Source organism: Oncorhynchus clarkii, chromosome 2 (assembly GCF_045791955.1).
Source record: "Oncorhynchus clarkii lewisi isolate Uvic-CL-2024 chromosome 2, UVic_Ocla_1.0, whole genome shotgun sequence".
Lineage (NCBI taxonomy): Eukaryota > Metazoa > Chordata > Actinopteri > Salmoniformes > Salmonidae > Oncorhynchus > Oncorhynchus clarkii.
This window is the reverse complement of record NC_092148.1, coordinates 26,024,947-26,052,462: the sequence shown is the minus strand read 5'-3', so window position 1 is coordinate 26,052,462 and position 27,516 is coordinate 26,024,947. Positions and strand designations below refer to the sequence as shown.

The 27,516-nt window shown below is 42.6% G+C and overlaps 1 protein-coding gene across 1 annotated transcript in view; it reads right to left on the bottom strand.

Moving 5' to 3' along the window:
• The window catches only part of LOC139365105 (platelet endothelial aggregation receptor 1-like), a 37,636-nt gene extending 10,797 nt beyond the window's left edge, over window positions 1-26,839 (bottom strand). Inside the window, exons 1-5 of the mRNA XM_071102489.1 lie at window positions 26,587-26,839; window positions 2,850-2,960; window positions 2,506-2,607; window positions 2,304-2,404; window positions 1,949-2,041 (exon numbers count right to left, since the gene is read on the bottom strand). Coding sequence (XP_070958590.1) covers window positions 1,949-2,041; window positions 2,304-2,404; window positions 2,506-2,607; window positions 2,850-2,956 — 403 coding nt within the window. The 5' untranslated portion in view covers window positions 2,957-2,960; window positions 26,587-26,839. The remainder of the gene's footprint in view (window positions 1-1,948; window positions 2,042-2,303; window positions 2,405-2,505; window positions 2,608-2,849; window positions 2,961-26,586) is intronic.
• Between the last annotated feature and the right edge of the window lie 677 nt (window positions 26,840-27,516).

Sequence of the window (27,516 nt, the reverse complement as noted above, 5' to 3'; positions counted from 1 at the left end):
CTCAGCTCCCAGTGCTAAACCTCAGCCTTTCTCTCTCATTTCCCACAGCTAGCTCAACACACAAGAATCTATTCCAGGAAGTGTCAGCTCTCATTCTGCCAGTGGGCTTTATTATAGGACTCAGCAGTATGGGGCCAAGGCCAGCACTTGTTTGCCCAGAGAGAGAAGGAGAGAGAGACAAAGTGGGAAAGGGGTAACATTTTCCATTTCCCCTTCCCATCATCCCCTCTGAAGGCATCATACACCACCAGCTTAAGTTAAGCCCCCCATTCAGCACTGTACCAGTGACCTGGTTGAGTTCAGAAGAACACTGGCATTGATTAACTAGACATTTCTGGGTTAATAAAATGTTTCTGGAATAAATACAATGTAAAACATTATTCCTGTGCTGGAGATAAAGCTTTTTTTTAAACTATACATTTTTTAGCATAGGATTCCAAAAGTGTATACTTGCAGAATATGGAAAATATTGAGTTTACATCCCGGGCCCTGGGTCTAAGCATGCAGTTTACATCCCGGGCCCTGGGTCTAAGCATGCAGTTTACATCCCGGGCCCTGGGTCTAAGCATGCAGTTTACATCCCGGGCCCTGGGTCTAAGCATGCAGTTTACATCCCGGGCCCTGGGTCTAAGCATGCAGTTTACATCCCGGGCCCTGGGTCTAAGCATGCAGTTTACATCCCGGGCCCTGGGTCTAAGCATGCAGTTTACATCCCGGGCCCTGGGTCTAAGCATGCAGTTTACATCCCGGGCCCTGGGTCTAAGCATGCAGTATACATCCCGGGCCCTGGGTCTAAGCATGCAGTTTACATCCCGGGCCCTGGGTCTAAGCATGCAGTTTACATCCCGGGCCCTGGGTCTAAGCATGCAGTTTACATCCCGGGCCCTGGGTCTAAGCATGCAGTTTACATCCCGGGCCCTGGGTCTAAGCATGCAGTTTACATCCCGGGCCCTGGGTCTAAGCATGCAGTTTACATCCCGGGCCCTGGGTCTAAGCATGCAGTTTACATCCCGGGCCCTGGGTCTAAGCATGCAGTATACATCCCGGGCCCTGGGTCTAAGCATGCAGTATACATCCCGGGCCCTGGGTCTAAGCATGCAGTTTACATCCCGGGCCCTAGGTCTAAGCATGCAGTTTACATCCCGGGCCCTGGGTCTAAGCATGCAGTTTACATCCCGGGCCCTGGGTCTAAGCATGCAGTTTACATCCCGGGCCCTGGGTCTAAGCATGCAGTTTACATCCCGGGCCCTGGGTCTAAGCATGCAGTATACATCCCGGGCCCTGGGTCTAAGCATGCAGTATACATCCCGGGCCCTGGGTCTAAGCATGCAGTATACATCCCGGGCCCTGGGTCTAAGCATGCAGTTTACATCCCGGGCCCTGGGTCTAAGCATGCAGTATACATCCCGGGCCCTGGGTCTAAGCATGCAGTATACATCCCGGGCCCTGGGTCTAAGCATGCAGTTTACATCCCGGGCCCTGGGTCTAAGCATGCAGTATACATCCCGGGCCCTGGGTCTAAGCATGCAGTTTACATCCCGGGCCCTGGGTCTAAGCATGCAGTATACATCCCGGGCCCTGGGTCTAAGCATGCAGTTTACATCCCGGGCCCTGGGTCTAAGCATGCAGTATAAGCTTTGGGGATGTTATATACTTGATGTAGCATAAAATGGCAGGTGAAAGGAAGGGAAGGGAGTGGGACATAGTGTCCTCCTGGTCTAATAAACTGTTTTCTGGACTGTGGCTTACTTCAATGACGCATCACTGTTTATTTGGCCCCTTGCTGTTTCCATTGGAAAGCCCTATGTGTGATTGAGTGTTGTGTGTGAGGATCAGTTTTTGAGTAATGGTCATTTGTCATTTCCTGCAGTGTGTGTGTGTGTGTGTGTGTGTGTGTGTGTGTGTGTGTGTGTGTGTGTGTGTGTGTGTGTGTGTTGATGTAACGCACCACTGGAGCAGTCGTCGCCACGCCAGCCTCCCTCACACTGGCAGCGGTCTGGAGCAACACATCTCCCATGGACACACTCCTTAGTACAGCGGGCTAGTGATGAAAAACACACACAAACACACTCTTAAGTAGACTAGAAGGTTCGTGGAGGGTTATATTATGTTATGTAATTATGCATGTCAACTCTGCAGAATGTAACCAACTCAGCAACCAAGCACAAAACTGGATGAATTCTAGAAATCGATGGCAAAATATGTAGAAATGTAATGAATTGAAATGCTACTGATGAAACCAAGTGAATCTTCTTAGTTTGTTATGGTATGCTAATAAAGAAAAGCCATGGCGTTAAACTTACGGACACATTTGTCTCTGCTCTCGTAGTAGCCAGGGCAACACTGGTACCTCCGGCGGTAGTCCATCTTCACCGCCTGTCTGTATGCTGTCTTATAGGTGATCCTGGCCAACACAAAGTCAAATAGAGAATACTTCCTGTTACTCTCTGACCTCATGGACACAACCAGGAAGTAAACATGAAGTGAGTCGGCAGACTGTGTTACCTGTGACGGGTGCATCTGTAGGAGGTGCGTGGCTCAGAGCAAGGTTCCTCTGTCACCTGGTCATAAGGGTGGGCATACGACTCCTTCACTGAGGTTGTGAAGCTGCATGAAAGGACAAAATGTACTCAGACATAATAATACATTGACAGAACGAACCCATCATGGTCTAGAGTTGAGACAACCTGAAGTTGATATTTTGTGCTACATCTTCAATGAACAACATGTTATCCACAATGAAACCTGCTGCTACTTCTATTTCTTTATCACAAACTAAACAGTATAAACAAAAAACGTGCTCCCTTCTATTCTGGTACAATGACATGAGATGAGCTACACTGACTTACCTCTCCCATAGGCTACACACGTTGGGGTCCCTGGGGTTCAGAGACCAGGACAGGCCAATCAGAACGCTCAGAACCAGCAGGACGGTACAGGTCTGCAGTGACTGCATGGTCCTGAGGAGAGAAAGGGAGGAAAAAGGTTATGGAGGATATTTATAATGCCTGTCTATGGGAGCAATAGCAGTGATAATAGGCTACAGATCGAAAGCATGAGGACCAACATTTGAGGAGAGGGTTAGTTATTAAGGTTCAGGTTATTAGCAGGAACGGGGATAATCAAATACCTATCTTTATTTCTCTCATTAAACAGCAAATCAAATCATACTGACTTTGATAAACTGATACTTGTCTGTTTTTTGTTTGGCACTGCTTTTAGCCCGCCATCTGAATTACAAAGATATCAAACACTTCACAATGTAAAGAATATGAACATTTATCTGAAACCTTCCTGTAGTTTCACTCCAAGGGGAATCTAATGATATTTTCAGCACCTATAAAGCATGGTAAGCATTACCCCTTGTAAAAGAGTTGATTAAACACTAAGCAGAGGTAAGGCAGCGGGCCAGCATTGAGCCGCGTACCAAAACCCTCCCCGTCGCGCTCCCTACTCTCCCCATATGGCAACTTAGAACTGAGGAATCTGAGCAGTGGTGTCGAGTACTTAAGTAAAAATACTTTAAGGTACAACTTAAGTCATTTTTTCGGGTATCTGTACTACACTATTTATATTTTTGACAACTTTTACTTTTACTTCATTACGTTCCTAAAGACAATTATGTACTTTTTACTCCATACATTTTCCCTCACACCGAAAAGTACTTACATTTTGAATGCTTAGCAGGACAGGAAAAGTGTCCAATTCACACATGAATCCCTACATCCCTACTGCCTCTGATCTGGCGGACTCACTAAACACAAATGCTTAGTTTGTAAATTATGTCTGAGTGTTGGGAGTGTGCCGCTGTCAATCCGTAGAAAACATTGTGCCGTCTGGTTAGCTTATTATAAGGAATTTGAAATTATTGTATATTTAACCGTTTACATTTACTTTTGATACTTAAGAATATTTAAAACCAAATACATTTAGACTTTTACTCAAGTAGTATTTTACTGAGTGACTTTCACTTTTTCTAGAGACATTTTCTGTGAAGGAATCTTTACTTTTACTCAAGTATGACAATTGGATACTTTTTCCACCACTGAATCTGTGAGAGAGCGAGAAAGAGCGAGCGAGACAGAAATGGATTGGGGAGAGGAGTACGACTCCAGCTACCATCCTAGCTATTATCAATCAGAGCTGGAGAGAAGACTCCACACTCTTCTGCCATGTCCCCTTCCACACTCACACCATCTGGATCCAATCAAAACGCAGACCCAGGGGAACGCCCAGTGATGGGGACCGGAGAAGGCTCTCAAGGAGCGGTAGGGAGGCCGGCACAGAGAAAGTGGTCTTTTCCCCATGGACATTTTGGGAAGTTCAGGAGCACTATAGCATGGGTGTCGACTGAAGGGCCAGTCCCCTCATCTTGGGAAAGGGACGGTCTTTGGAGGATGGACTCATGTTGACATAAAATTGGTCAAGGGGTATTCAACTAGATATTTAGCATTTTTGTTCAGTCAAGCAAAGAGAGGAACAACAAGCCACTTCAATAAGTCTAGGTCTAGCCCTTCACAAGGTCTCTTTCTCCCCCCACAATGTAAGGCTGTGGTTCTTCAACAATGCCATGCTAGGATCCCTTTTAGGGGCTTCAGCCTAAGCATTCTCCTAATCAGAGTAACAAACAAACTGCAGCCACACCACAGCAGTCACACTAAACCTACAGCTGTAGCTATGAGTTGATTTGGCACAATTCTCCCTGTAACATAAATCATGTTCATTCACTGATCTGCTGCGTTTGAGAGATCACCCTTCACAACCCTCCTGTCCTCTGTGTCAGGAGATAATACACATTCTGGCACACACTCTAACGCCTTAAAAAGCTGCACCACAAAAACAGGATTTTATAAGAACAGGCATATGGTTTTTATTAAGAGGAGCAATCGACTTCAGCAGCCACTTCATTGGACTTCAGCAGCCACTTCATTGGACTTCAGCAGCCACTTCATTGGACTTCAGCAGCCACTTCATTGGACTTCAGCAGCCACTTCATTGGACTTCAGCAGCCACTTCATTGGACTTCAGCAGCCACTTCATTGGACTTCAGCAGCCACTTCATTGGACTGGAGTAAATATTTTTCATTAGCTTTTTTCTTTTTAATTGATCTTCATTAGACAAAGTCTTGAAACCGCATGGGAATGCTTAAGTGCCGAGAAAGAGAACGTAGGTTTAATGAGTGCAGACGTGAAGAGCGACAGCTCTGGTTGAAAGTAAATGCAGCGCAGTTCACATGGCATGTTTGCGTTGCCTTTAAATTGAACGGTAGGTCGGTAGACATAACTGGTAAGTAGGTAGCAGACCCCTGCTCAGAGAGGGTAAAATGGTTCAGGTCCCCCCCCCCCCCAAAAGTAGTCTTTTATTTGCAACTCCACCCATACATGTGGGTTGATTACTGATTCCTGCCCAAGCCTTTGCTGCTGAGAGCACACTCTTATAAAATTCAACTTACAGTTATTAGCTTAATCCTCATCATCTTTTTTTCCATCGTTTTTTATAAAAATCAAGATTCTTCTTCTGTGTTGCTTCATGTAATCAACATAAGATAAAAACCTACACAGATGGCAAAATATATTTATTATTATTATTTATTATGTTAAAAGTGCAGATGGGCACCAGATTTGGCTCTACTTATCTATTAGGTCCGGGGTGTAGTCTGGACCAGAGGTATATCTCTATGTGCCTTGAATGGTACAGAGGTGGTTCTGGACCTCTAATGCAGCAGCCTGCACTCGAAGGCTTTTTTTGGTTAGTTTCAATGAGCAAAGCAGACCATCTCAATTGGACTTTCATGTGGCCCATTAAAAAAAAGAGTCTAGGAATACACAGCACAACGCACGCACACACTTTCTAATAGTTTCATCGACAGCTCATTTGTTTTTCATGTTCTTAAAACGTTCCATGCACAAAATGAGTCCCATACATTGAAACGAGTACAGAGAGACTATTTATAGTATCTGAGTATATTCACAAATTCATTGGACTCGTCTTGGCTCACAATGTCAAGCGTCACAGATCTAAACAAGTGGCCCACGCGTGTGCCGATCGTACCAACTGGAGAATGTCCTAATGTTTAAAAGGGCCCCACAATGCTCTTTCCAGAACTGCACAGGGACTTCAATGGAAACAAGGCCCAAATGAAAACAGATGTACTCGTGTCACATTAATCTTTCAAGACCGAGACACTCTTATGCATGTTATTACCATTCAATTTCAGTCACGAGTCTTGCAAAAAAAAGCCTCAGAAATGAGACTAAGGAAAAATATTTGATTTGGTTTCACACAGACTGCGTTCACAGTTTTCATTTAATGACAGCTCAGGAGGCTACTCACACATATTTACTGAAACTTTTTATTATTATTATTTCATCTTTACCATCATTTGAACCATGAAATATTCATGCAATAGTGATTAATTCACATTTACTGAGCATCCTAAAGCTTCTTGTCTTCCAAGACAATCCAGTCCTGAGTGGGGTGGGGTCTTAATGGTCGCTATTGGATAACATGCTCCTTAAATAAGGGTAGAGAGTTTTTTAAATTTAATTTTATATTATGTATTTATTTATTATTTATTGAATATTCGAAACATACAATATACTTGCAGTGAAGCCGCTCAACAACTACATCATACCAGTCATCCAACAGATTCCCATTCAAAGCGACACACAGAAGCAACCAGGGTCAATGCCCTGCTCAAGGGCACGTTGACCGATCTACCACCAGACCAAAAAACGTGAACCCGAACCCTCCAAGATCCCCCCACAGTTCCCTAATAGTTGTCTCTCAACCATTTGAGACCCCTCCCACAGTCCCCCCCCAAGGAATATTTTTTAATGTAATTCCCCACCCCCAAGAACCCCACCCAATGTACCAACAACCAAGAGAATGACTAAAGAGAAAAAAGGAAAAGAGAGAAGAAAACAGCAAACAACAATGCAAAAAAAATATTATAAAAAAAAACAACAAAGGACATCAAGGACGACTAAAATCATAACAGCAACTGTATATGTTTGTGTGCATGTCTGGCACTATTACATGTATGTGTGTGTTCTTGTATGTGTTTATTTGAATGAGAGTGTGTGTATATGCATGTGTACAAACACCTGCATGGCATCAGCCTCAGGCAAACCGGCATTAGTTGTAAAAACACTGCCACTTAGTGTCATTCAAATGTTCTTTAGAGTAGAGAGTTGTTTTTATACTGTCAGTATATGGTGAAATTCTAGACACTGCACATGGCACTGTTCAAATGTTGCTTGCCTTTTTCCCTCCCCTCTACTCCTCTCTCTTTGGGGTTGAAATGTTAATTGAGGTAGAAAATATTAGTCACTCTTTGGAACAGAGCGTCGCAAAGGAAAATAAAATTGAGAGAAAAACATTGGCTGTGGATTGGTGACAGGTCGAGTGAGAAAGAGAAAATAGAAAAGGAGAGAGAGAGAGAGAGAGAGAGACAGCGCGAGAGAGAGAGAGAGACAGCGAGAGAGAGAGAGAGCGAGAGAGAGAGAGAAAGCGAGAGAGAGAGAGACAGTGAGAGAGAGAGAGAGAGAGTGTGAGAGAGAGAGAGAGAGAGAGACAGAGAGAGAGAGAGAGAGACACAGAGAGAGAGAGAGAGACAGAGAGAGAGAGAGACAGCGAGAGAGAGAGAGAGACAGCGAGAGAGAGAGAGAGACAGCGAGAGAGAGAGACAGCGAGAGAGAGAGAGACAGCGAGAGAGAGAGAGAGAGAGAGAGAGAGAGAGAGAGAGAGAGAGCGAGAGAGAGAGAGACAGTGAGAGAGACAGTGAGAGAGACAGTGAGAGAGAGAGAGAGAGAGAGAGAGAGAGAGAGAGAGAGAGACAGAGAGAGAGAGAGAGAGAGACAGTGAGAGAGAGAGAGAGAGACAGTGAGAGAGAGAGAGAGAGAGAGAGAGAGAGAGAGAGAGAGAGAGAGAGAGAGAGAGAGAGAGAAGTAGGGAGCGAGAGAGAGAGAGAGATAGAGAGAGAGAGAGAGATAAGGATAGAGAGAGAGAAAGAGAGAGATAGAGAGAGAGAGAGAGAGAGAGAGAGAGAGAGAGAGAGAGAGAGAGAGGGAGAGAGAGAGAGAAAAGAGAGAGGGAGGAAAGGAGGGAGGAGAGAGGGACGCCAATAACAACTCGATTTTCATATAGAGGGGTGCAATATCTAAGACCGACTAAGAAACTAAGTTACACACTATGAAGTCTCAAGTTCACAGTCATTTCTCAAAGTTACTCCTGGGAATCTCCTGGCATTGTAAAATGCTATAATAATGTTATATGATCAATAATATCAATGCCATTTCTAAATGTCCAAATGTCCCAAATTATTGAAGCCAAAGAGAGAAAATTACACAGGAAAACAGTTTATTCACTTCAGTATTGCATTCGCCACGTCTGCACTGCGCAAAAACGATGGGCTAAGAGTCAACACTTTGTAATGAGGTTGATATCCATTCAACAGCCAACTCCTATATATGATTCTATGATACTTATAAGGTAACAACAACCAATCAAAGGTCAATGTCACCAGCTGCACTATTTTCATGATATATGACATTCAGAAGCTGAACATTATACGCTATAGTTGAACATTATAGTTGAACATTATACAGAAAATATTATTTAAAAAAGCTTGAGCTAAATCATATATGATTTTCAATGCATATCAGTTAGGTAATGTAACAACCAAAACTTGTCAACATGATATAATTGGCTGAACACTTCTGAATGTCAATTCCCCTGATTAGTGGTATCAAGAGCCTTTTTAGGACAAATATAACAATTTCAAGCTTAAGACTTTGTGTCATCAATTTACATATGAACTGTAAGAACAAATCCATAAAAGTGCTCTCAAGCTGACAGGCATTGCCAGTTGGAGTGAATAAGATGGAGAGCTTGATGTGTCACTCTAACCACAGTCTATAGTCCCGACTCTGCAGCATTAGCCCCCACCCCCTTTCCCCCCTATACCCTCCATTAAAACACAGTTACTATAAACTAGATATATCATCCCATAATCCTTTGCATCTGGAATTTCTTCATGACGTGCATGAGAGATTCGGCTCCTTCGACCACGGGTAGGCTGGCACACACTCCCTAGTCGCTGTAATGCCACATGTTAGGTGGCGGGTGTGGGGGCAAAGGGAGTAGGCACCATCAACAACCCTTTGGGAGAATGGGGACTTGACGTAACAACTACACCCCACCCCACACCCAATCTTTCAAATTCATACTTTCTGAAACATGAACGTTTTTTGCAAATCAGAAATATATGTGGTGCGTAACTGTTGATTTGGTCATTTTCTTGCATTTATCCATTACATCTTTTATTGTTTCTTGAACATGACACATTTTGGGGGTATTCACAGTGAGGCTTTGTACATTAAGGGTGGTACCGGACCACAAGTCTCATCCCCCACACACTGGAACATTCTGAGTGGAAAGTCTTGTCCTGGCAGCTCATATGCTGCTGATGGTTGTCGTAGGATTTGCGTGACAAAGGGATGATATGGAGGGAAAGAGGAGGGGTTCGTCTTTTGGGAAGTTACTTCTCGGAAGGCTGTATTTTGCTGAGTGAGCTTGGAGCTGCAGAGTGTGCTGTCTTCTGTAGGATTCATGCGAATGAACTATGAGTTCTTGCACTTTGACCTTTGACCCGGAGAGAAAAAAAGACACCTTTAACTTTTTTTTTTTTTGTTTTAACTGTATGTCATCCCTATGTCTAATTTCCTCAATCAAGATGTTGTACTTCTTATTTTCTTCATGACTCTTCAACTCAACTTCTGTCTTGTTTTGGGACCAGAGTATTGTGGGAACCTCTACTTGAGTGAAATATTCTAGATGAGGTGTATCGTCATCGGCTGATCTTCTCATGACACTGCCAGACATAACACTCAGCTTTTACACATACACCACAAGGCCAAGAGGTCACGGGTCTTTGAAAAATGTTGTGGGCCATCAGAAAACAAAAACAACCCCAGCTAAACACTGTGATGACCAATGATTAACAACTGACAAAAGCATTCGTGTCTAAGTCAGGGATGGGCAACTAGTGGCCCGTTTTTGTAGACCCACGGAGCAACCTAAAAATAAATGAAACATTTATATTTTAAACTCAACTTACTGTTGAGAGTGAGAATAGTAGAATTTCGAAATTTGGTCGTGCATCAGATGTTTTTCTCTTGTTATGTCAGTCACAAAAATAAAAAAATAAGATAAACTTAGGGCCCCAACAAAATGTCACTTAGAGCCGCCAAAAGGCTAGGGCTGGCTCTGACTGCGTGTGTGGGTATGGATGTGGGTATGGTTGTGGGTACGCAGACCGGCGAGCCACTGCGGCCCCTCATGATGAGTTCAGATGGTGGCCCTCAGCCCCATCACAGTTACCCATCCCCGGTTTAAGTTTATCAACTGGCCACTAGTTAAACTTTTATGGCAAAAGATAAAAGACCAAAAATAATTTATTGAACTTGACCTGTTCTTAACTTTTGATATACCACTTTTGGGCGTCTGTTTCTTTAAAAATGTTATTGAACCTCAGGAAATCTGTTTGATTCGGTCAGCCTTTTGGATATGATTCAACACAACCCTTCTCAGCAACAGCCTCTTCAATACAGTAACATTCTGTATACTTAATGATGTCTGCCAATCTATGCCACGGTTTGAGTCATAAAACACTTCTCTAACGCTTTGTTAAATCAGAGTAGTTGCTATGGAAAAATAAAACAGAACCTACGTCTGTATGTCAACTCTATTGCCTCACACTTCTCTTCTTCTGCCTCACATACAGGGCCGGACTACCGCATTTGGGGCCCTGGGCCACCGACCTCCAGGGGAAATAAGCCATGGTGCAGAGAGAAAAATGTGCAGTTTTATAATACTATTCTACACATTCTGTCATAAGGCTGAGAGAACATTTTGCAGTTTTAAAGCTAATTTCCAGCAATTCTACACATTTTCATATTCTTTTTTTGTCAGGCAACGGGCCCGAGGCCTGTGTGTGAGCAGGGCCGGATTACCGAACGGGCATGCAGGGCACACATATTGCTCCCCCCCCCCCCCCCCCCCCCCCCCCCCAAAAAAAGAAAAAGGTTGGGGGGTTGGGCCCCCAAATACCAGATGATTGGGTCAGGAGGTCTACGTGATGGCCACACCTTTTCCTCTACTCCTAGAGAGCAGCTTAGCAGTCTGATAAACCAGAGTTGGGGTGTATGTGTTAGACTCTATCCCTGTAATGTTGGTCATGTGGTTCTGGTGTAGAAAGCTTATGTCATAGGCACTGTCGATAGGGCGACACTGAACAGACTGAAATAGATAACGGAGGGAGAGTTGATAAGGGTACCATGGCAATGATGTTGTTTTGGGTCTTATTAGAACATCAACATGAGCTCTACACATGGCCAAACAGTCAGCCATGGAATATGTGACTTATGGTGTTGTTAAGCTAATACTTGAAGCTAGTTCATGCATGATCATTCAGACCTAATATATTCAAATTAAATCAAATCAAACTTTATTTGTCACATGCACCGAATACAACAAGACCTTACAGTGAAATGCTTACTTACAAGCCCTTAACCAACAGCGCAGTTCAAGAAGAGTTAAGAAAATATTTACCAAATGAACTAAAGTAAAACATTTAAAATAATACAAAGTAACACAATAAAATAACAATAACGAGGCTATATACAGGGGGTACCGGTACCGAGTCAGAGTGTGTGGGAGTACAGGTTAGTTGAGGTCATTTGTACATGTACAGTAGGTAGGGGTGAAGTGACTATGCATAGATAATAAACAGCGAGTAGCAGCAGTGTACAAAACAAATGCATGTGCTAGACTTGGCGCTCCGGTACCGCTTGCTGTGCGGTAGCAGAGAAAACAGTCTATGACTTGGGTGACTGGAGTCTTTGACAATTTTATGGGCTTTCCTCTGACACTGCCTATTATATAGGTCCTGGATGGCAGGAAGCTTGGCTCCAGTGATGTACTGGGCCGTACGCACCACCCTGTCAGGAAGTTCAGAATCCAGTTGCAGAGGGAGGTGTTTAGTCCCAGGGTCCTTAGCTTAGTGATGAGGTTTGTGGGCACTATGGTGTTGAACGCTGAGCTGTAGTCAATGAACAGTATTCTCACATAGGTGTTCCTTTTGTCCAGGTGGGAAAAGGCAGTGTGGAGTTTGATTGAGATTGCGTCATCTGTGGATCTTTTTAGGCTGTATGTGAATTGGAGTGGGTATAGGGTATCTGGGAGGATGCTGTTGATGTGAGCCATGACCAGCCTTTCAAAGCACCTCAAGGTTACCGACGTGAGTGCTACAGGGTGCTAATCATTTAGGCAGGTTACCTTCGCCTCCTTGTGCACAGGGACTATGGCGCTCTGCTTGAAACATGTAGATATTACAGACTTGGTCAGGGAGAGGTTGAAAATGTCAGTAAAGACACTTGCCAGTTGGTCCGCACATGCTTTGAGTACACTTACTGGTAATCCATCTGGCCCCACGGCTTTGTGAATGTTGACCTGTTTAAAGGTCTTGCTCACATTGGCTATCGAGAGTGTTATCACACAGTCATCCAGAACAGCTGGTGCTCTTGTGCATGCTTCAGTGTTGCTTGCCTCGATGCGAGCATAAAAGGCATTTAGCTCGTCTGGTAGGCACGCAGCTCGCGTCTGGGATTCCCTTTGTAGTCCGTAATAGTTTTCAAGCTCTGCCACATCTGACGAGCGTCAGAGCCAGTGTAGTAGGATTCAATCTTGATCCTGTATTGACATTTTGCTTGTTTGATGGTTAGTCTGAGGGCATAGCGGTATTTCTTAAAAGATTAGTGTCCTGCTCCTTGAAAGTGGCAGCTCTAGCCTTTAGCCCGATGCAGATGTTGCCTGTAATCCATGGCTTCTAGTTGGGATATGTAAGTACGGTCACTGTGGGGACGACATTCTCGATGCACTTTTTGATGAAGCCGATGACTGAGGAGGTATACTCCTCAATGCCATTGGATGAACATATTCCCGTCTGTGCTAGAAAAACAGTCCTGTAGCGTAGCATCCGCGTTATCTGACCACTTCCGTCTTGACCGAGTCACTGGTACTTCCTGCTTAAGTTTTTGTTTGTAAGTAGGAATCAGGAGGATACAATTACGGTTAGATTTGCCAAATGGAGGGCGGGGAAGAGCTTCGTATTCATCTCTGTGTGTGGAGTAAAGGTGGTCTACAGTTTCTATTCCTCTGGTTGCACAAAATTTTGTAAAACTGATTTATCAAGTTTGCCTGCATTAAAGTCCCCGGCCACTAGGAGCGCCGCTTCTGGTTGAGCATTTTCTTATTTGCTTACGGCCTTATAGAGTTGGTTGAGTGCGGTATTAGTGCCAGCATCGGTCTGTGGTGGTAAATAGACGGCTACGAATAATATAGATGAGAACTCTCTTGGAAGATAGTATGGTCTACAGCTTATCATAAAAAACTCTATCTCAGGCGAGCAATACCTCAAGACTTCTTTAATATTAGACATCACGCACCAGCTGTTATTGACAAAAAGACACGCACCCCCACCCCTCTAGACGTAGCTTCTTCTCTGTTCTGCCGGTGCATGGAAAATCCCGCCAGCTCTATATTATCCGTGGCGCCGTTCAGCTACGACTTGGTGAAACATTAAGATATTACAATTTTTAATGTCCTGTTGGTAGGATAATCATAATCGTAGGTCATCAATTTTATTTTCAAATGATTGCATGTTAGCAAGTAGAACGGATGGCAGTGGGAGTTTACTCGTCCTTCTACGGATTCTCAGAAGGCAGCCCAGCCTGCGCCCTCTTTTTCTCCGTCTTTTCTTTACGCAAATGACTGGGATTTGGGCCTGTTCCCCCCGGGAAAGCAGTATATCCTTCTCATCGGACTCGTTAAAGGAAAAAGCTTCTTCCAGTTTGTGGTGAGTAATCGCTGTTCTGATGACCATGTAAAACGTCAGTCATCCTCTTTGGGGGTGTCATCTTATAGATAAGGTTGGTATCAATGCCTGGCCAACTGAAACGTGTTGTACTGACACTCTGGGAACATATTCTCTCTTGTTGTGTTGGGCATTTAACCAAGTTGAGGCCTCTCTCTCCAAGTTGAGTACATCCCTGCGGCATTGCTCCACAGTGAGGGCTTGTGTGCTTCTGCAACCAGCTAGCCACACAGTGTAAACTACCTCTAGGGCCGGCACACTCCAGACCATAACCACAGGCAGAGTGACTGTGGTTTCGTTGGTCAGAGAAAGTGTAGGGGTCCTCACAAACACAAACACTCCGGAGTACTCTAGCCAGAATAAAAACACATGCACATGTACATGTTCAGTACACCCCAAAACACTCACCTCAGATTAAAAAAGCATTGTTCAGGGTATAAATAGTATTTTCTATGCAAACTTTACTATATGAAATGGTGGAAAACCTAAAATGGAGGCCCTGGTTTTGGAGGGACATGACGATACAGAGCAGTAATTATATGCGCCGTAATGTACTGGGATCATAATGTATGCAGAGACACTTGGGCTTCTTGTAAATAAAAAAGGCTTTCCACAAACCATAACCAGAAAACACAGCCTTGAAGAACACGGTAGAAAGACCACACCGTTGGCATTATCGTGAGACCATCGCTTAGAAGGCTCCAGTAACAGTTCAGGATTCTGAACATGTAATTACCATAGAATCAAGTGGTATTATTTTAGAGACCATATGTAATTGCCATAGAATCAAGTGGTATTATTCTAGAGACCCCATGCGTGTACAGTGAGCTTTCATAGTGAATGAACCTCCATGCTGGAGACAAGCTGTTTAGTACAGTTTAGTTGGTATAAAAGAACAATCCACTATTGGTATAACCCCATTCATAACCGAATCCTCCGCTGTAGATTCATATTTACCATAATTATCTTCAAGAAATACTGTAGCATCCTGACATACAGGTCTTGAATAACGAAACAATAAATATCTACATAATTTGAGATTTTCACAATTACACAATTTGTGTTACGACTTCTAGACATCCTGATAATCATAATTGATGAGTTTTCTGGTGTGACAGCATGAATCATCATCAGTAGCTTGCTTGTTCAGAACTACCCCTTCCTTTGCTCTTCCTGCCATACCCCGTAGTAAAATCCCCTCTCCTACTACAATATGGTGGTGACATTACAACAGGAAGTTCCCTATAGTCCGAAGGTCTCTGTGGTGCCCTGGACCCCACAAGCCTATTGTTATACTACCCGTTGAGTCACTTCACACATGATGCCATGATCAAAAAAGGCCTTGGCGCCTGACAGTGAAGAGTTATGAGTCTGTAAGGTGTGAAGTTTTTTTTGAGAACGAGAAAAAGGGGTTATAAACTCGGATATCAGTCATACCTCTACACATCACCCTCCTCATAATGTCAGACTACACATGCACTACCGTTCAGAAGTTTGGGTTCACTTAGAAATGTCCTTGTTTCTGAAAGAAAAGCACATTTTTGGTCCATTAAAATAACATAAAATTTAGTGTAGTCATTGTTCATGTTGAAAATGACTATTGTAGCTGTTTTTTTAATGGAATATCTACATAGATAAAAATTAGAAAAAAAAATCCAGAAAATCACATTGTAGGATTTTAACTGAATTTATTTGCAAATTATGGTGGCCTCTCTCATCTTTTTAAGTGGGAGAACTTGCACAATTGGCTGAAAACTGTTGTGCTGATTAAAGAAGCAGTAAAAGTACCCACAAAACACCAGTCTCAACGTCAACAGTGAAGAGGCGACTCCGGGGTGCTGGCCTTATAGGCAGAGTTCCTCTGTCCAGTGTCTGTGTTCTTTGGCCCATCTTAATCTTTTCTTATTATTGGCCAGTCTGAGATATGGCCTTTCTTTGCAACTCTGCCTAGAAGGCCAGCATCCCGGAGTTGCCTCTTACTGTTGACGTTGAGACTGGTGTTTTGCGGGTACTATTTAATGAAGCTGCCAGTTGAGGACTTCTGAGGGGTCTGTTTCTCAAACTAAACACTGTAATGTACTTGTCCTCTTGCTCAGTTGTGTACCGGGGCCTCCCACTCCTCTTTCTATTCTGGTTAGAGCCAGTTTGCATTGTTCTGTGAAGGGAGTAGTACACAGAGCTGTACGAGATCTTCAATTTCTCTTCAGCAATTTCTCGCATGGAATAGCCTTCATTTCTCAGAACAAGAATAGACTGATGAGTTTCAAAAGAAAGTGCTTTGTTTCTGACCATTTTGAGCCTGTAATCAAACCCACAAATGCTGATGCTCCAGATACTCAACTAGTCTAAAGGTCAATTTTATTGCTTCTTTAATCAGAACAACAGATTTTCAGCTGTGCTAACATAATTGCAAAAGGGTTTTCTAATTGTCACTTGTGCTCACCCTCCAGCCTCTAGGTCACCAGGCTGCTCGTTATGGTGCACATCTGTCACCATCGTAACACGCACCTGCGCATCATCACTCACCTGGACTCACTTCCTTGATTACCTGCCCTATATATGTCACTCCATTTAGTTCCTTCCCCAGGTGTCATTGTTTCCTGTTTGTGCGTTGTTCGTGTTTCTTGTTTCACAACATGAACAATGTCTACACTGTATTTCTGATCAATTTGATGTTATTTTAATGGACAAAGAAAATAGCTTTTCTTTCAAAAACAAGGACATTTCTAAGTGACCCCAAACTTTTGAACGGTAGTGTATAAATGTATGTAATTCCATAAACAAAAGTGGACTTCATCATAAAGAATGCATATGGTACTTTATAAACACAAGTGATTGTCATATACAGTCGTGGCCAAACGTTTTGACACAAATATACATTTTCACAAAGTTTGCTGCTTCAGTGTCTTTAGATATATTTGCCAGATGTTACTATGGAATACGGAAGTATAATTACAAGCATTTCATAAGTGTCAAAGGCTTTTATTGACAATTACATGAAGTTGATGCAATATATGCAGTGTTGACCCTTCTTTTCAAGACCTCTGCAATCCGCCCTGGCATGCTGTCAATTAACTTCTGGGCCACATCCTGACTGATGGCAGCCCATTCTTGCACAATCAATGTTTGGAGTTTGTCAGAATTTGTGGGGTTTTGTTTGTCCACCCGCCTCTTGAGGATTGACCACAAGTTCTCAATGGGATTAAGGTCTGGGGAGTTTCCTGGCCATGGACCCAAAATATCGATGTTTTGTTCCCCGAGCCACTTAGTTATCATTTTTGCCTTATGGCAAGGTGCTCCATCATGCTGGAAAAGGCATTGTTCATCCCCAAACTGTTCCTGGATGGTTGGGAGAAGTTGCTTTCGGAGGATGTGTTGGTACCATTCTTTATTCATGGCTGTGTCCTTAGGCAAAATTGTGAGTGAGCCCACTCCCTTGGCTGAAAAGCAACCCCACACATGAATGGTCTCAGGATGCTTTACTGCTGGCATGACACACGACTGAGAAAATGACTTTACCCCAGTCCTCAGCAGTCCAATCCCTGTACCTTTTGCAGAATATCAGTCTGTCCCTGATGTTTTTCCTGGAGAGAAGTGGCTTCTTTGCTTCCCTTCTTGACACCAGGCCATCCTCCAAAAGTCTTTGCCTAACTGTGTGTGCAGATGCACTCACACCTGCCTGCTGCCATTCCTGAGCAAGTTCTGTACTGGTGGTGCCCCGATCCCGCAGCTGAATCAACTTTAGGAGACGGTCCTGGCGCTTGCTGGACTTTCTTGGGCGCCCTGAAGCCTTTTTCACAACAACTAATTCCTCTCTCCTTGAAGTTCTTGATGATCCGATAAATGGTTGATTTAGGTGCAATCTTATTGGCATCAATATCCTTGTCTGTGAAGCCGTTTTTGCGCAAAGCAATGATGACGGCACGTGTTTCCTTGCAGGTAACCATGTTTGACAGAGGAAGAACAATGATTCCAAGCACCACCCTCCTTTTGAAGCTTCCAGTCTGTTATTCAAACTCAATCAGCATGACAGAGTGATCTCCAGCCTTGTCCTCGTCAACACGAGAGAATCACTGACATGATGTCAGCTGGTCCTTTTGTGGCAGGGCTGAAATGCAGTGGAAATGTTTTTTGGGGGATTCAGTTCATTTGCATGGCAAAGAGGGACTTTGCAATTAATTTAAATTCATCTGATCACTCATCATAACATTCTGGAGTATTGCAAATTGCCATCAAATGATGTTTGAGGACCATAGAAGTCCTGTTACGAAATCAATTCTCCTCCTTATGATCACCCAAGTCTATAAAAGTCATGCCTGTTTTATGACCACACCGTAGTCTGAAACTGTGCACATCTGGATTTACTACACTGGAGGTGGCATATTCAAAAACACTCTCTGCCTCTCCTACTTCCTCAATTTTGCGGTCTGTCAATCAATACCCAATTAATCGTTGGCCGTAGAGCAGCACTGGTACAGTATTCCAATAATGTTTTGTTCTGTATTTTCTCACTAAGGAAAACAGCCAAGCATAATGTACTTTAACAAAAGGAAATGCTGAACTGATGTGGACAGCAAAAATTGCCTGGCCATCAAAGAAACCTTGCATCAAACATCCACATAAACACAGATGTGCACACACAGAGACCAACAGTGACTTCATGGATGGCCTCACATGCCCTCCCTCACAACAAGTGTGTGCACGCACACTTTCCATCTCTATCCACTATCCCCTTTCCCTTGGTTGAATCCCATGCAGATTTCATACTACAAGTCCCAGATGTTTGCTGCAGTCCCCTCTCCAGTGGCAAGGTGTGGTAGCAACCCCCCTCTGCCTTGGCTAACACTAAAGCAAACGGAACCATGGTCTCAACAGGACTCACACCGGCCCTGATAGGTACAGTAACACAGATTTGGATGTTACAGTATACCTTAGTTTAAGTATTTCTACAATACAGGCATTGTAATTCCTAATATATACGTTTCGGTGCAATGCAGATCTTTTGAAAAACTAAAGACATCCCAAGGAATAAATAAAGATTTTCCACATTTAGTGTAACATACACTGATCCTTCGGAATCCCATGGTTGAGTATCTGATTCAGTGTCCTCTTCAATAACACATGGTTCAAGCACCACACATTTCATACCATGGGCATTTAGCTTTAAAGGCCTAATGAAGCCGTTTTATATCAATATTAAATAATTTATTGGTAACAATTAAGTACCTTACTGTAATAGATTTCTATTCAAATGGGCAAAATTGTATTTAAGCAAAAAACTATCTCTCCAGCAAAACATTTGCTAGGACTGTCTGGGAATGCTCTGAGTGGGAAGGGGAAAACTGAAAACTAGCTGTTATTGGCAGAGAGGTTTAGAACTCTCTTTGTTATTAGTCTATTAACCAATTTACCCCATGTCGCCATGGAAAGCCGAAACTCCCTCCCATGCAAACCTGCTAATTAGAAGGTCCTGTGTATATTGTATTTTCAACCACTGATCACATTTGTTCATACTTTTACATTGTTCGTTTCATCAGCTCTTGTACAATATGATACAAAACAGAAGTTTGACTGCACTGGGCCTTCACATTTTTTTTTTACTTCACAGTTCCATGAAACTGAGAGCAATTAAAGATAACAGACTATGACCACGCAGCATCTGCTTTCGATTAAGACAACACTTCTAATGTAACTAGCTGGCCAGTTTATTTGCAGTCAGTGAGACAGGCGCGAGCTGGAACCCATTTGGGTAGCTGTTGGTATATCTTTTCTCTGTTGCTGTTGTTGTTTTTCATCTTCTTTAGCTGGGCATCATTTCCTGTTTGGGGAATAATAATGGTGTCCCATCTGGGCATTTATTTACCTCATGTACCCCCTAAATGTAAAAAGCCTGCAGGGTATGTGGTTAGGCCATTATGCATAATGCATGAAGAGACATAGACCTAAACACATGCAGGCAGATGTGCATCTACAGACTCGTCCCTCTGTCTGCATTATGGCTGAATGACTGCACATCAGAAAGGTACTGTGACATGCTAGCAAAAATAATTCAATGGGACAGTAACCAGGGAAAGAACTAAGAGTGGGATGCATTTCATAAGGTACTTGTCTCTTTCTTTCTCTATCTCTACTACCTCTCTGCTTTTCCAGGAAGTTCAGTCTGGGCCAGTAAATTCCTCTCATTTAAACCCAATAGATTTACTGGCCTGCCTCTGGCCTTCGGTGCACTGCCTTTGGAGGACGAGGAGGAAATCTGCTCCTTATTAATGTGATCCTTTTATCGCAGCTTTTTCTTCACAGAACCAAAATATATCCCTCGTTCTGAGCATTTGGAAGTAAAGACCAAACTCATTTTTGTATTTTGTCTCTTTAGAACTTGAGCCACGTGTGCTACCGTGAAGGTGAACCCTTAGAAATGTTCCTATCCTTTGTCTTTGCGACTATGCTTTTCACAGCTGTGGTGCTGTAACCTATTTCGAGACCTATAGGTGGCAGCATTACTTTTTTCACTTCGGCTCCAAAACATAAAAGCGATACATTCAGCAAAGAATAAGAGGAAAATACATCCATGTGGTCATTATGCATGCAAAATGTAATCATATGGTAAAACAAAAGCTTTGTGTCACACCTGCAGGTCTGCTCGACAGAACAGGAAGGCAGGGGGCGACCTGGAAACAAGGGCCAGATGCACACCACCGCCACCACAAAGGACGTCCTGGGCAAATAACGCGGGGGGCAGGCAAGGAAGAAGAGGGGCCAGGAGCATCCCTTCCTCTTTGGGTATGATCTTAGCCAATCAAGGACACGGCAAACAAATGTAACACTTTATTTTTCTGTGTGCAAAGTGGGAACTAATCAGTAGAGATCTGAACTTATGTAAAAAATAAATAATAATAAGTTGAAGTGGAAATGCAGCATGCACTAATGGTAGCCTAACAACTAATAACTATAAATGGCTATAGCTGTGAGTAGGTACCAAGTAATTTCCTTGTAGTTAACACACTGTAAAAGTAAGTGTTACTGCTTCTTCCTTTCCTTCAGCACTACTTCAAAAGCATCCTTTAAATGGGGTCATCTTGATCATATAGGTCATTCTACCATTTAAAAAAAGATGGCTCAATATGGACTCTACTAACTCATGTGTTCGCTCACCTCTTATAAAGCACAGGGGCCAAGCTGTCTCTTCACGCAAATAGTTTGTTTGTTCTGCTCTGTTTATCTGCCAGGGTGCAAAAAGAAAACAAAGTTAAAACATCCCCAGTCTCCCAAACCCCCACAAGTCCACATTCTCATAGCTCTTTCCCTCGCTCATCGCTGTGAGACAGAACTAGGACAAACAATAGGAAGCAGATAGGAAACATCTTGCCTCTAAACCCAGGTATGCATCCCAACCTTCCCTTCCTCTGACAAGTAAACACAACTGAGGAGGGATTCTTACGAGTAAAACAAAAACTACCAACACCATCATACCAATACTGGCATTGCTGTACCCAGAATTTCCAAGAGCAAATCCATTGGGATGCTAACATAGTCTGTTGTTTTGAATAATGGTGATGTTGACGAGGGATACTCTCTCATTCTGCATTTCTCTGTGACTAACTCTCCCTTTTATTACCTGACCTGAATAATGGAAATGTGTGTGAGTGGAGGGGATCTCATAAAATGCATGATGGAGAGCCATGGAGTCACTGCTCCACACAGCTGGTGGACGACTGGGTTGGCTGTAGGTCAGGAACTAGGAAAAACATCAAGTGGGGCTCTACCAATTCATGTCACTGGGGTGCCAAGCATGACATAACAGTTCTTTATTTTAGCATTCAGAATTCACATTATATTATAAATATGACATCTTATCCAACAGTTGAGAAAATAAATGGCTCTTGCTTCATTTACATAAATGACCTCACACCAGCTGCTGAAAGAAACGAAGAGTGGAAAAAGCACAACCATTTTCTCAAGACGGCCTGAGAAAGCAATGAGACGTTAAAGGGGATACATTTCCTCCCTCTACAGCTCAGGTTTCTGTTTGCTACAGCCTTCCTCTATAGACACCGCATGAAATGAGAGGCACCAGAACAGGCCCCCAAATCTTAATTACACGTCTCCACCACCCCCTCCACAAAACCACCCTCCCTACCCAACATCACCCACCCACCCAACCAACCAACAACACAAGCAGCTTCAAAGACACTCACCACAGTACAAGTACTCTGTGGTCACTCCATTAGCCCTTTCCAGTCCCCTCCCCCCCCGATCCTCTATCCAACTGTTCTTTATGAAAGTTTATTTGAGCCAGAGCCTATAGTAACTGTCCATGTTCCACAGCAAAACCGGTCCAAAACCACGTCTTGCATGGCTGCAGTCGTATCTGCTCCAAATGATCTGCACGGCTGCAGAGCATATGAAGTTGAGACTTATACAATCATGTCGTAGGAATATTACATCTCTGTCACCTGCTTTTTGCTGTTTTCCATTACGATGATTTATCTGCACAAAAGACTGAAAAGACAAGATTGACCAATCATCAAATCAAGTCGAGTACTAATTTTAATATTGACAATCACTTTGGCAGGGAAAGAAATCCTTGGGAGGTTTATGAATCAACTGGGAGTTTGCTGTGTAGATTTGACAACATTAAATCTGCCAGACTACGATGTCAAAAAAACTCGTAAGAACCTCCCAGGCCTTCTGTACAGTACAACCATTAATCCACCTTCTATATAAACAATGTTTTGAGTCCATAAAGTGACATGTTTGGATAAAAAACAAGCAAGGATCCACAACTACAATCTCAACTCAATAACAACACACAAATGGTGTGTGGCCTGGTATAAACCTTTCATGAAAAGCCCTAGCTTTCAAAAGAAAACACATAGAGACCCAGTGTACTCTGTGGCGTTACAATAAACCTTTATAAACAGAGGGTTTGTGCCATTTGGAAGATCAAATTAACGTGAAGTAAATATACTGTAACTACCTCATCTCTACTCGTCCTATTTCTACCTCGGCTCTGGTGTGTCTGGCCAGTGTCATCCCAAATCAAAACATATCCGATGGCTCACCAGACCTCCATACTTCACCTCTTGGATGGAGAAACAGATGGTCATAGAAGGCCAGTCTGAGGAGAGCAATGGAGAAACTCCAGCTGTTTGATTGAAGAGAGGAATCTGTAGTTAGACCACAGACAGAAAAGAGATCACCAAATCTTCATACAGTACTGACTGATGGCAGTAACAGTCTGTAGACAAACAGACACGTATCCAAGAGGTGTACTGTAAATATGCAGAGCAGTATGTATGGACATCAGACAGAAAAATCCACACGGAATCTTGATTTATCCACTGGGCACACGCTGGTTGAATTAATTATGTTTCCACGTCAAACATCTGCTATCTGAGCAGCTAACCGATCGCTGCAGCTGTACATAGTCCATTGGTAAATAGCCCACCCAATTGACCTACCTCATCCCCATACTGTTTATATTTATTTACTTTTCTGCTCTTTTGCACACCAGTATCTCTACCTGCACATGACCATCTGATCGTTTATCACTCCAGTGTTAATCTGCAAAATTGTAACTATCCGCCTACCTCCTCATGCCTTTTGCACACAATGTATATAGACTCCTTTTTTCTTTCTATTGTGTTATTGACTTGTTTATTGTTTACTCCATGTGTAACTCTGTGTTGTTGTCTGTTCACACTGCTATGCTTTATCTTGGCCAGGTCGCAGTTGTAAATGAGAACTTGTTCTCAACTAGCCTACCTGGTTAAATAAAGGTGAAATTAAAAATGTAAAAATAATCAAATAAAATTTCGATGAAATGGTATTGAACCAACGTGGAATAGATGTTGAATTGACGTTTGTGCCCAGTGGGTATCTACTTTTGTAAAGAGGTCAGCATACTACAGACAAATATCAATGTGTTTTCCTGAGGATTTTGGTGAGCTGTCTTAAAGACCACAGTAGATGGGAGTTTAGGTGCTGTCAGGTCCAGGTGGCAGCGGCTTACTGTGTAAATCACATATCCTATCTTTCCTTTCCAGGTGTTGAGTGTTAAAGTGTTTCTATGTGCAACAGCGCCAGGTTCTCCCAAGAGCTTCCATTCACAAGATCTCTTTGGGTACTACACTGGAGGATTTTAGGCCAGTTCGCAGTCCTAAGGTAAAGCTGGGTGAAAAACAAACACATATAGCTTGGCTTTATAGCAATAAGAAATAGCCATACAAAGAGTACAGGTGAAGTCGGAAGTTTACATACACCTTAGCCAATTACATTTAAACACAGTTTTTCCACAATTCCTGACATTTAATCCAAGTAAAAATTCCCTGTTTTAGGTCAGTTAGGATCACCACTTATTTTAATCATGTGAAATGTCAGAATAATAGTAGAGAGAATTATTTATTTCAGCTTTTATTTCTTTCATCACATTCCCAGTTGGTCAGAGATTTACATTCACTCAATTAGTATTTGGTAGCATTGCCTTTAACTTGTTTAACTTGGGTCAAATGTTTTGGGTAGTCTTCCACAAGCTTCCCACAATAAGTTGGGTGAATATTGGCCCATTCCTCCTGACAGAGATGGTGTAACTGAGTCAGGTTTGTAAGCCTCCTTGCTCGCACATGCTTTTTCAGGTCTGCCCACAAATTTTCTAGAGGGTTGAGGTCAGGTCTTTGTGATGGCCACTCCAATACCTTGACTTTGTTGTCCTTAAGCCATTTTGACACAACTATGCTTTCAAATTTGCTTGGACCCATTTGCAACCAAGCTTTAACTTCCTGACTGATGTCTTTAGATGTTGCTTCAATATATCCACATAATTTTTCCTCCTCATGATGCCATCTATTTTGTGAAGTGCATCACAAAATAGAGCAAAGCACCCCCACAACATGATGCTGCCACCCCCGTGCTTCACGGTTGGGATGGTGTTCTTCAGCTTGCAGGCCTCCCCCTTTTTCCTCCAAACATAATGATGGTCATTATGGCCAAACAGCTATATTTTTATTTCATCAGACCAAAGGACATTTCTCCAAAAAGTATGTTCTTTGTCCCCATGTGCTGTTGCAAACCGTAGTCTGGCTTTTTTATGGCTGTTTTGGAGCAGTGGCTTCTTCCTTGCTGAGCGGCTTTTCAGTTTATGTCAATATAGGACTCGTTTTACTGTGGATATAGATACTTTTGTACCCGTTTCCTCCAGCATCTTCACAAGGTCCTTTTCTGTTGTTCTGGGATTTTCGCACCAAAGTACGTTCATCTCTAGGAGACAGAACGCGTCTCCTTCCTCAGCGGTATGACGTCCGCGTGGTCCCATGGTGTTTATACTTGTGTACTATTGTTTGTACAGATGAATGTGGTACCTTCAGGCATTTGGAAATTGCTCCCAAGGATGAACCAGACTTGTGGAGGTTTAAGGTCTTGGCGGATTTCTTTTGATTTTCCTGTGATGTCAAGCAGAGGCACTGAGTTTGAAGGTAGGCCTTGAAATACATCCACAGGTACGCCTCCAATAGACTCAAATGATGTCAATTAGCCTATTAGAAGCTTCTAAAACCATGACATCTTTTTCTGGAATTTTCCAAGCTGTTTAAAGTCACAGTCAACTTAGTGTATGTAAACTTCTGACCCACTGGAATTGTAATTCAGTGAATTATAAGCTAAATAATCTGTCTGTAAACAATTGTTGGAAACATTACTTGTGTCATGCACAAAGTAGATGTCCTAACCAACTTGCCAAAACTATAGTTTGCAAACAAGAAATGTGTGGAGTGGTTGAAAAATGAGTTTTAATGACTCCAACCTAAGTGTATGTAAATTTACGACTTCAACTTTATATGTGTCATCCAAAGAGGAAATGTGCTCCACATAGATATGAAAGCCACTGGGTGAGACAGATCCGCCAGATCCATCTCCACGTTTCGTTGCCCTATGATTGTCCTATTTGGTATGTTTCCAACTTGACAGACTACACATGGAAGAGTTGAAAGTTGACTCAGTCACTCAGGCCGTGTCACAATGTGTCGCACACTGCGAGAAGTGACAACCACCTCATCTCCACGTTTCTTTGCCATTAATCATGACTCTTGCCTTGCCACAACATAGGCCTCAAGGTCAATTAAGATCTTGGAATACCCCAGAGGCACTTAATAAAATGAAAAGTGACACCCTCTCTGAAACAACTTGAACCCTAAACCAATCAACTGCAAGCCTGATCAAACAATACCCATTAAGATGGCACTCTATGATAGTCAGATCATGCTTTGCATATCAAGACTATAGGCTAATCCTTTTAACAAAATATGAATTGACCCGGTTTAGTTATGAAGACTGAGGATATAGCAAACATTAATGACAAGAAATACTCACAAAATCGGCACTCCAAATACAAATGTTCAGTATTCACGTGTTATTTTCTATCTACTAATATACATGGTAATAAGCAGGCATGTCAGGATGTACTTGCTGTATGTGCGGTACTTCAGTGAAAAGAGCAAGACAACAGTATGGGAGAGAATTTAAAAAAATCATACAGATCTAAATATGACCGCTACAGTTTGAATAATCTGCAAATGATCAGGCATAATCATAATCTTGGTTATACAATAGAGACTTTATCGTTTGTTTTCTAAACGCATATGTTTTCTGTACTCACCTGGGTGAAAAGCATTTGTTGTTAATCCACTGTATTTGCGATCTCAAAGTAGGCTACCTCAAGATATTATAACAAATTTCCAGCGGTGAAAAATGAGTTCCAGATGAAGTCAGTGAAGAAAGAGCAGTAGCATAACTTCACAACTTCAGTGCATTGGTTTCAGCCGCATCCATCGGGGGAGGGTCTGTCGTCGCAGATTGTGGATTGAGAGGAGGAGAGACAAGTAGCGAATTGAAAAACTGTGACAGGAAAGAAGAACGAGAGAAGAGAGAGAGAGAAAGAGAGAGAGAGAGAGAGAGAAAGAGAAAGAGAAAGAGAGATACAAGTATAGAATAGTAAACATTTGATTGCAATTAGACTTTTCACAATAAACAAAAACGAAATTGGCAAATGTATTTATTATCTTGAAGGCCTAAAGTATATGGTTAGTACATTTTCAGTGGGATTGAACTAATACAGTAGGTGATCACGTCAAAGTGCACATTGGAGTTTTTTTCAATTATTTGTCATACATGATCGCTATTCATTACTGTAGCCTAGTTTTAAGATCTGAAGAAGTGGATGAGGAGATATGATCAAGAATGTGTGGTTCAGATTGTAAGTAAGGACCAATCGACAATGAATACTCAATGGGAAACTAAATAACTCATTGCATGCTAGGGAGACAGAACATCAGTTTGCTACGACTGGCTCATATGGAGGACAGACCGAGTGCATCAGTGACATCATGAAGACGCAGTGTTTGATGAAGGCATCCTTAAATAATTTTTCACCACTGTACAGAACCAATAATTCAACATAGTAGGCCTGGTGTCGTAAAGGTTTAGTCATGTAAATGTACTCCTGTTGAAAAATGACAATATGCACACTGCTCATTATACCTTCTTTTCCTCTTCTGTCTTTCCCCTTGGGGTTTTCCCCTCCTCAGTA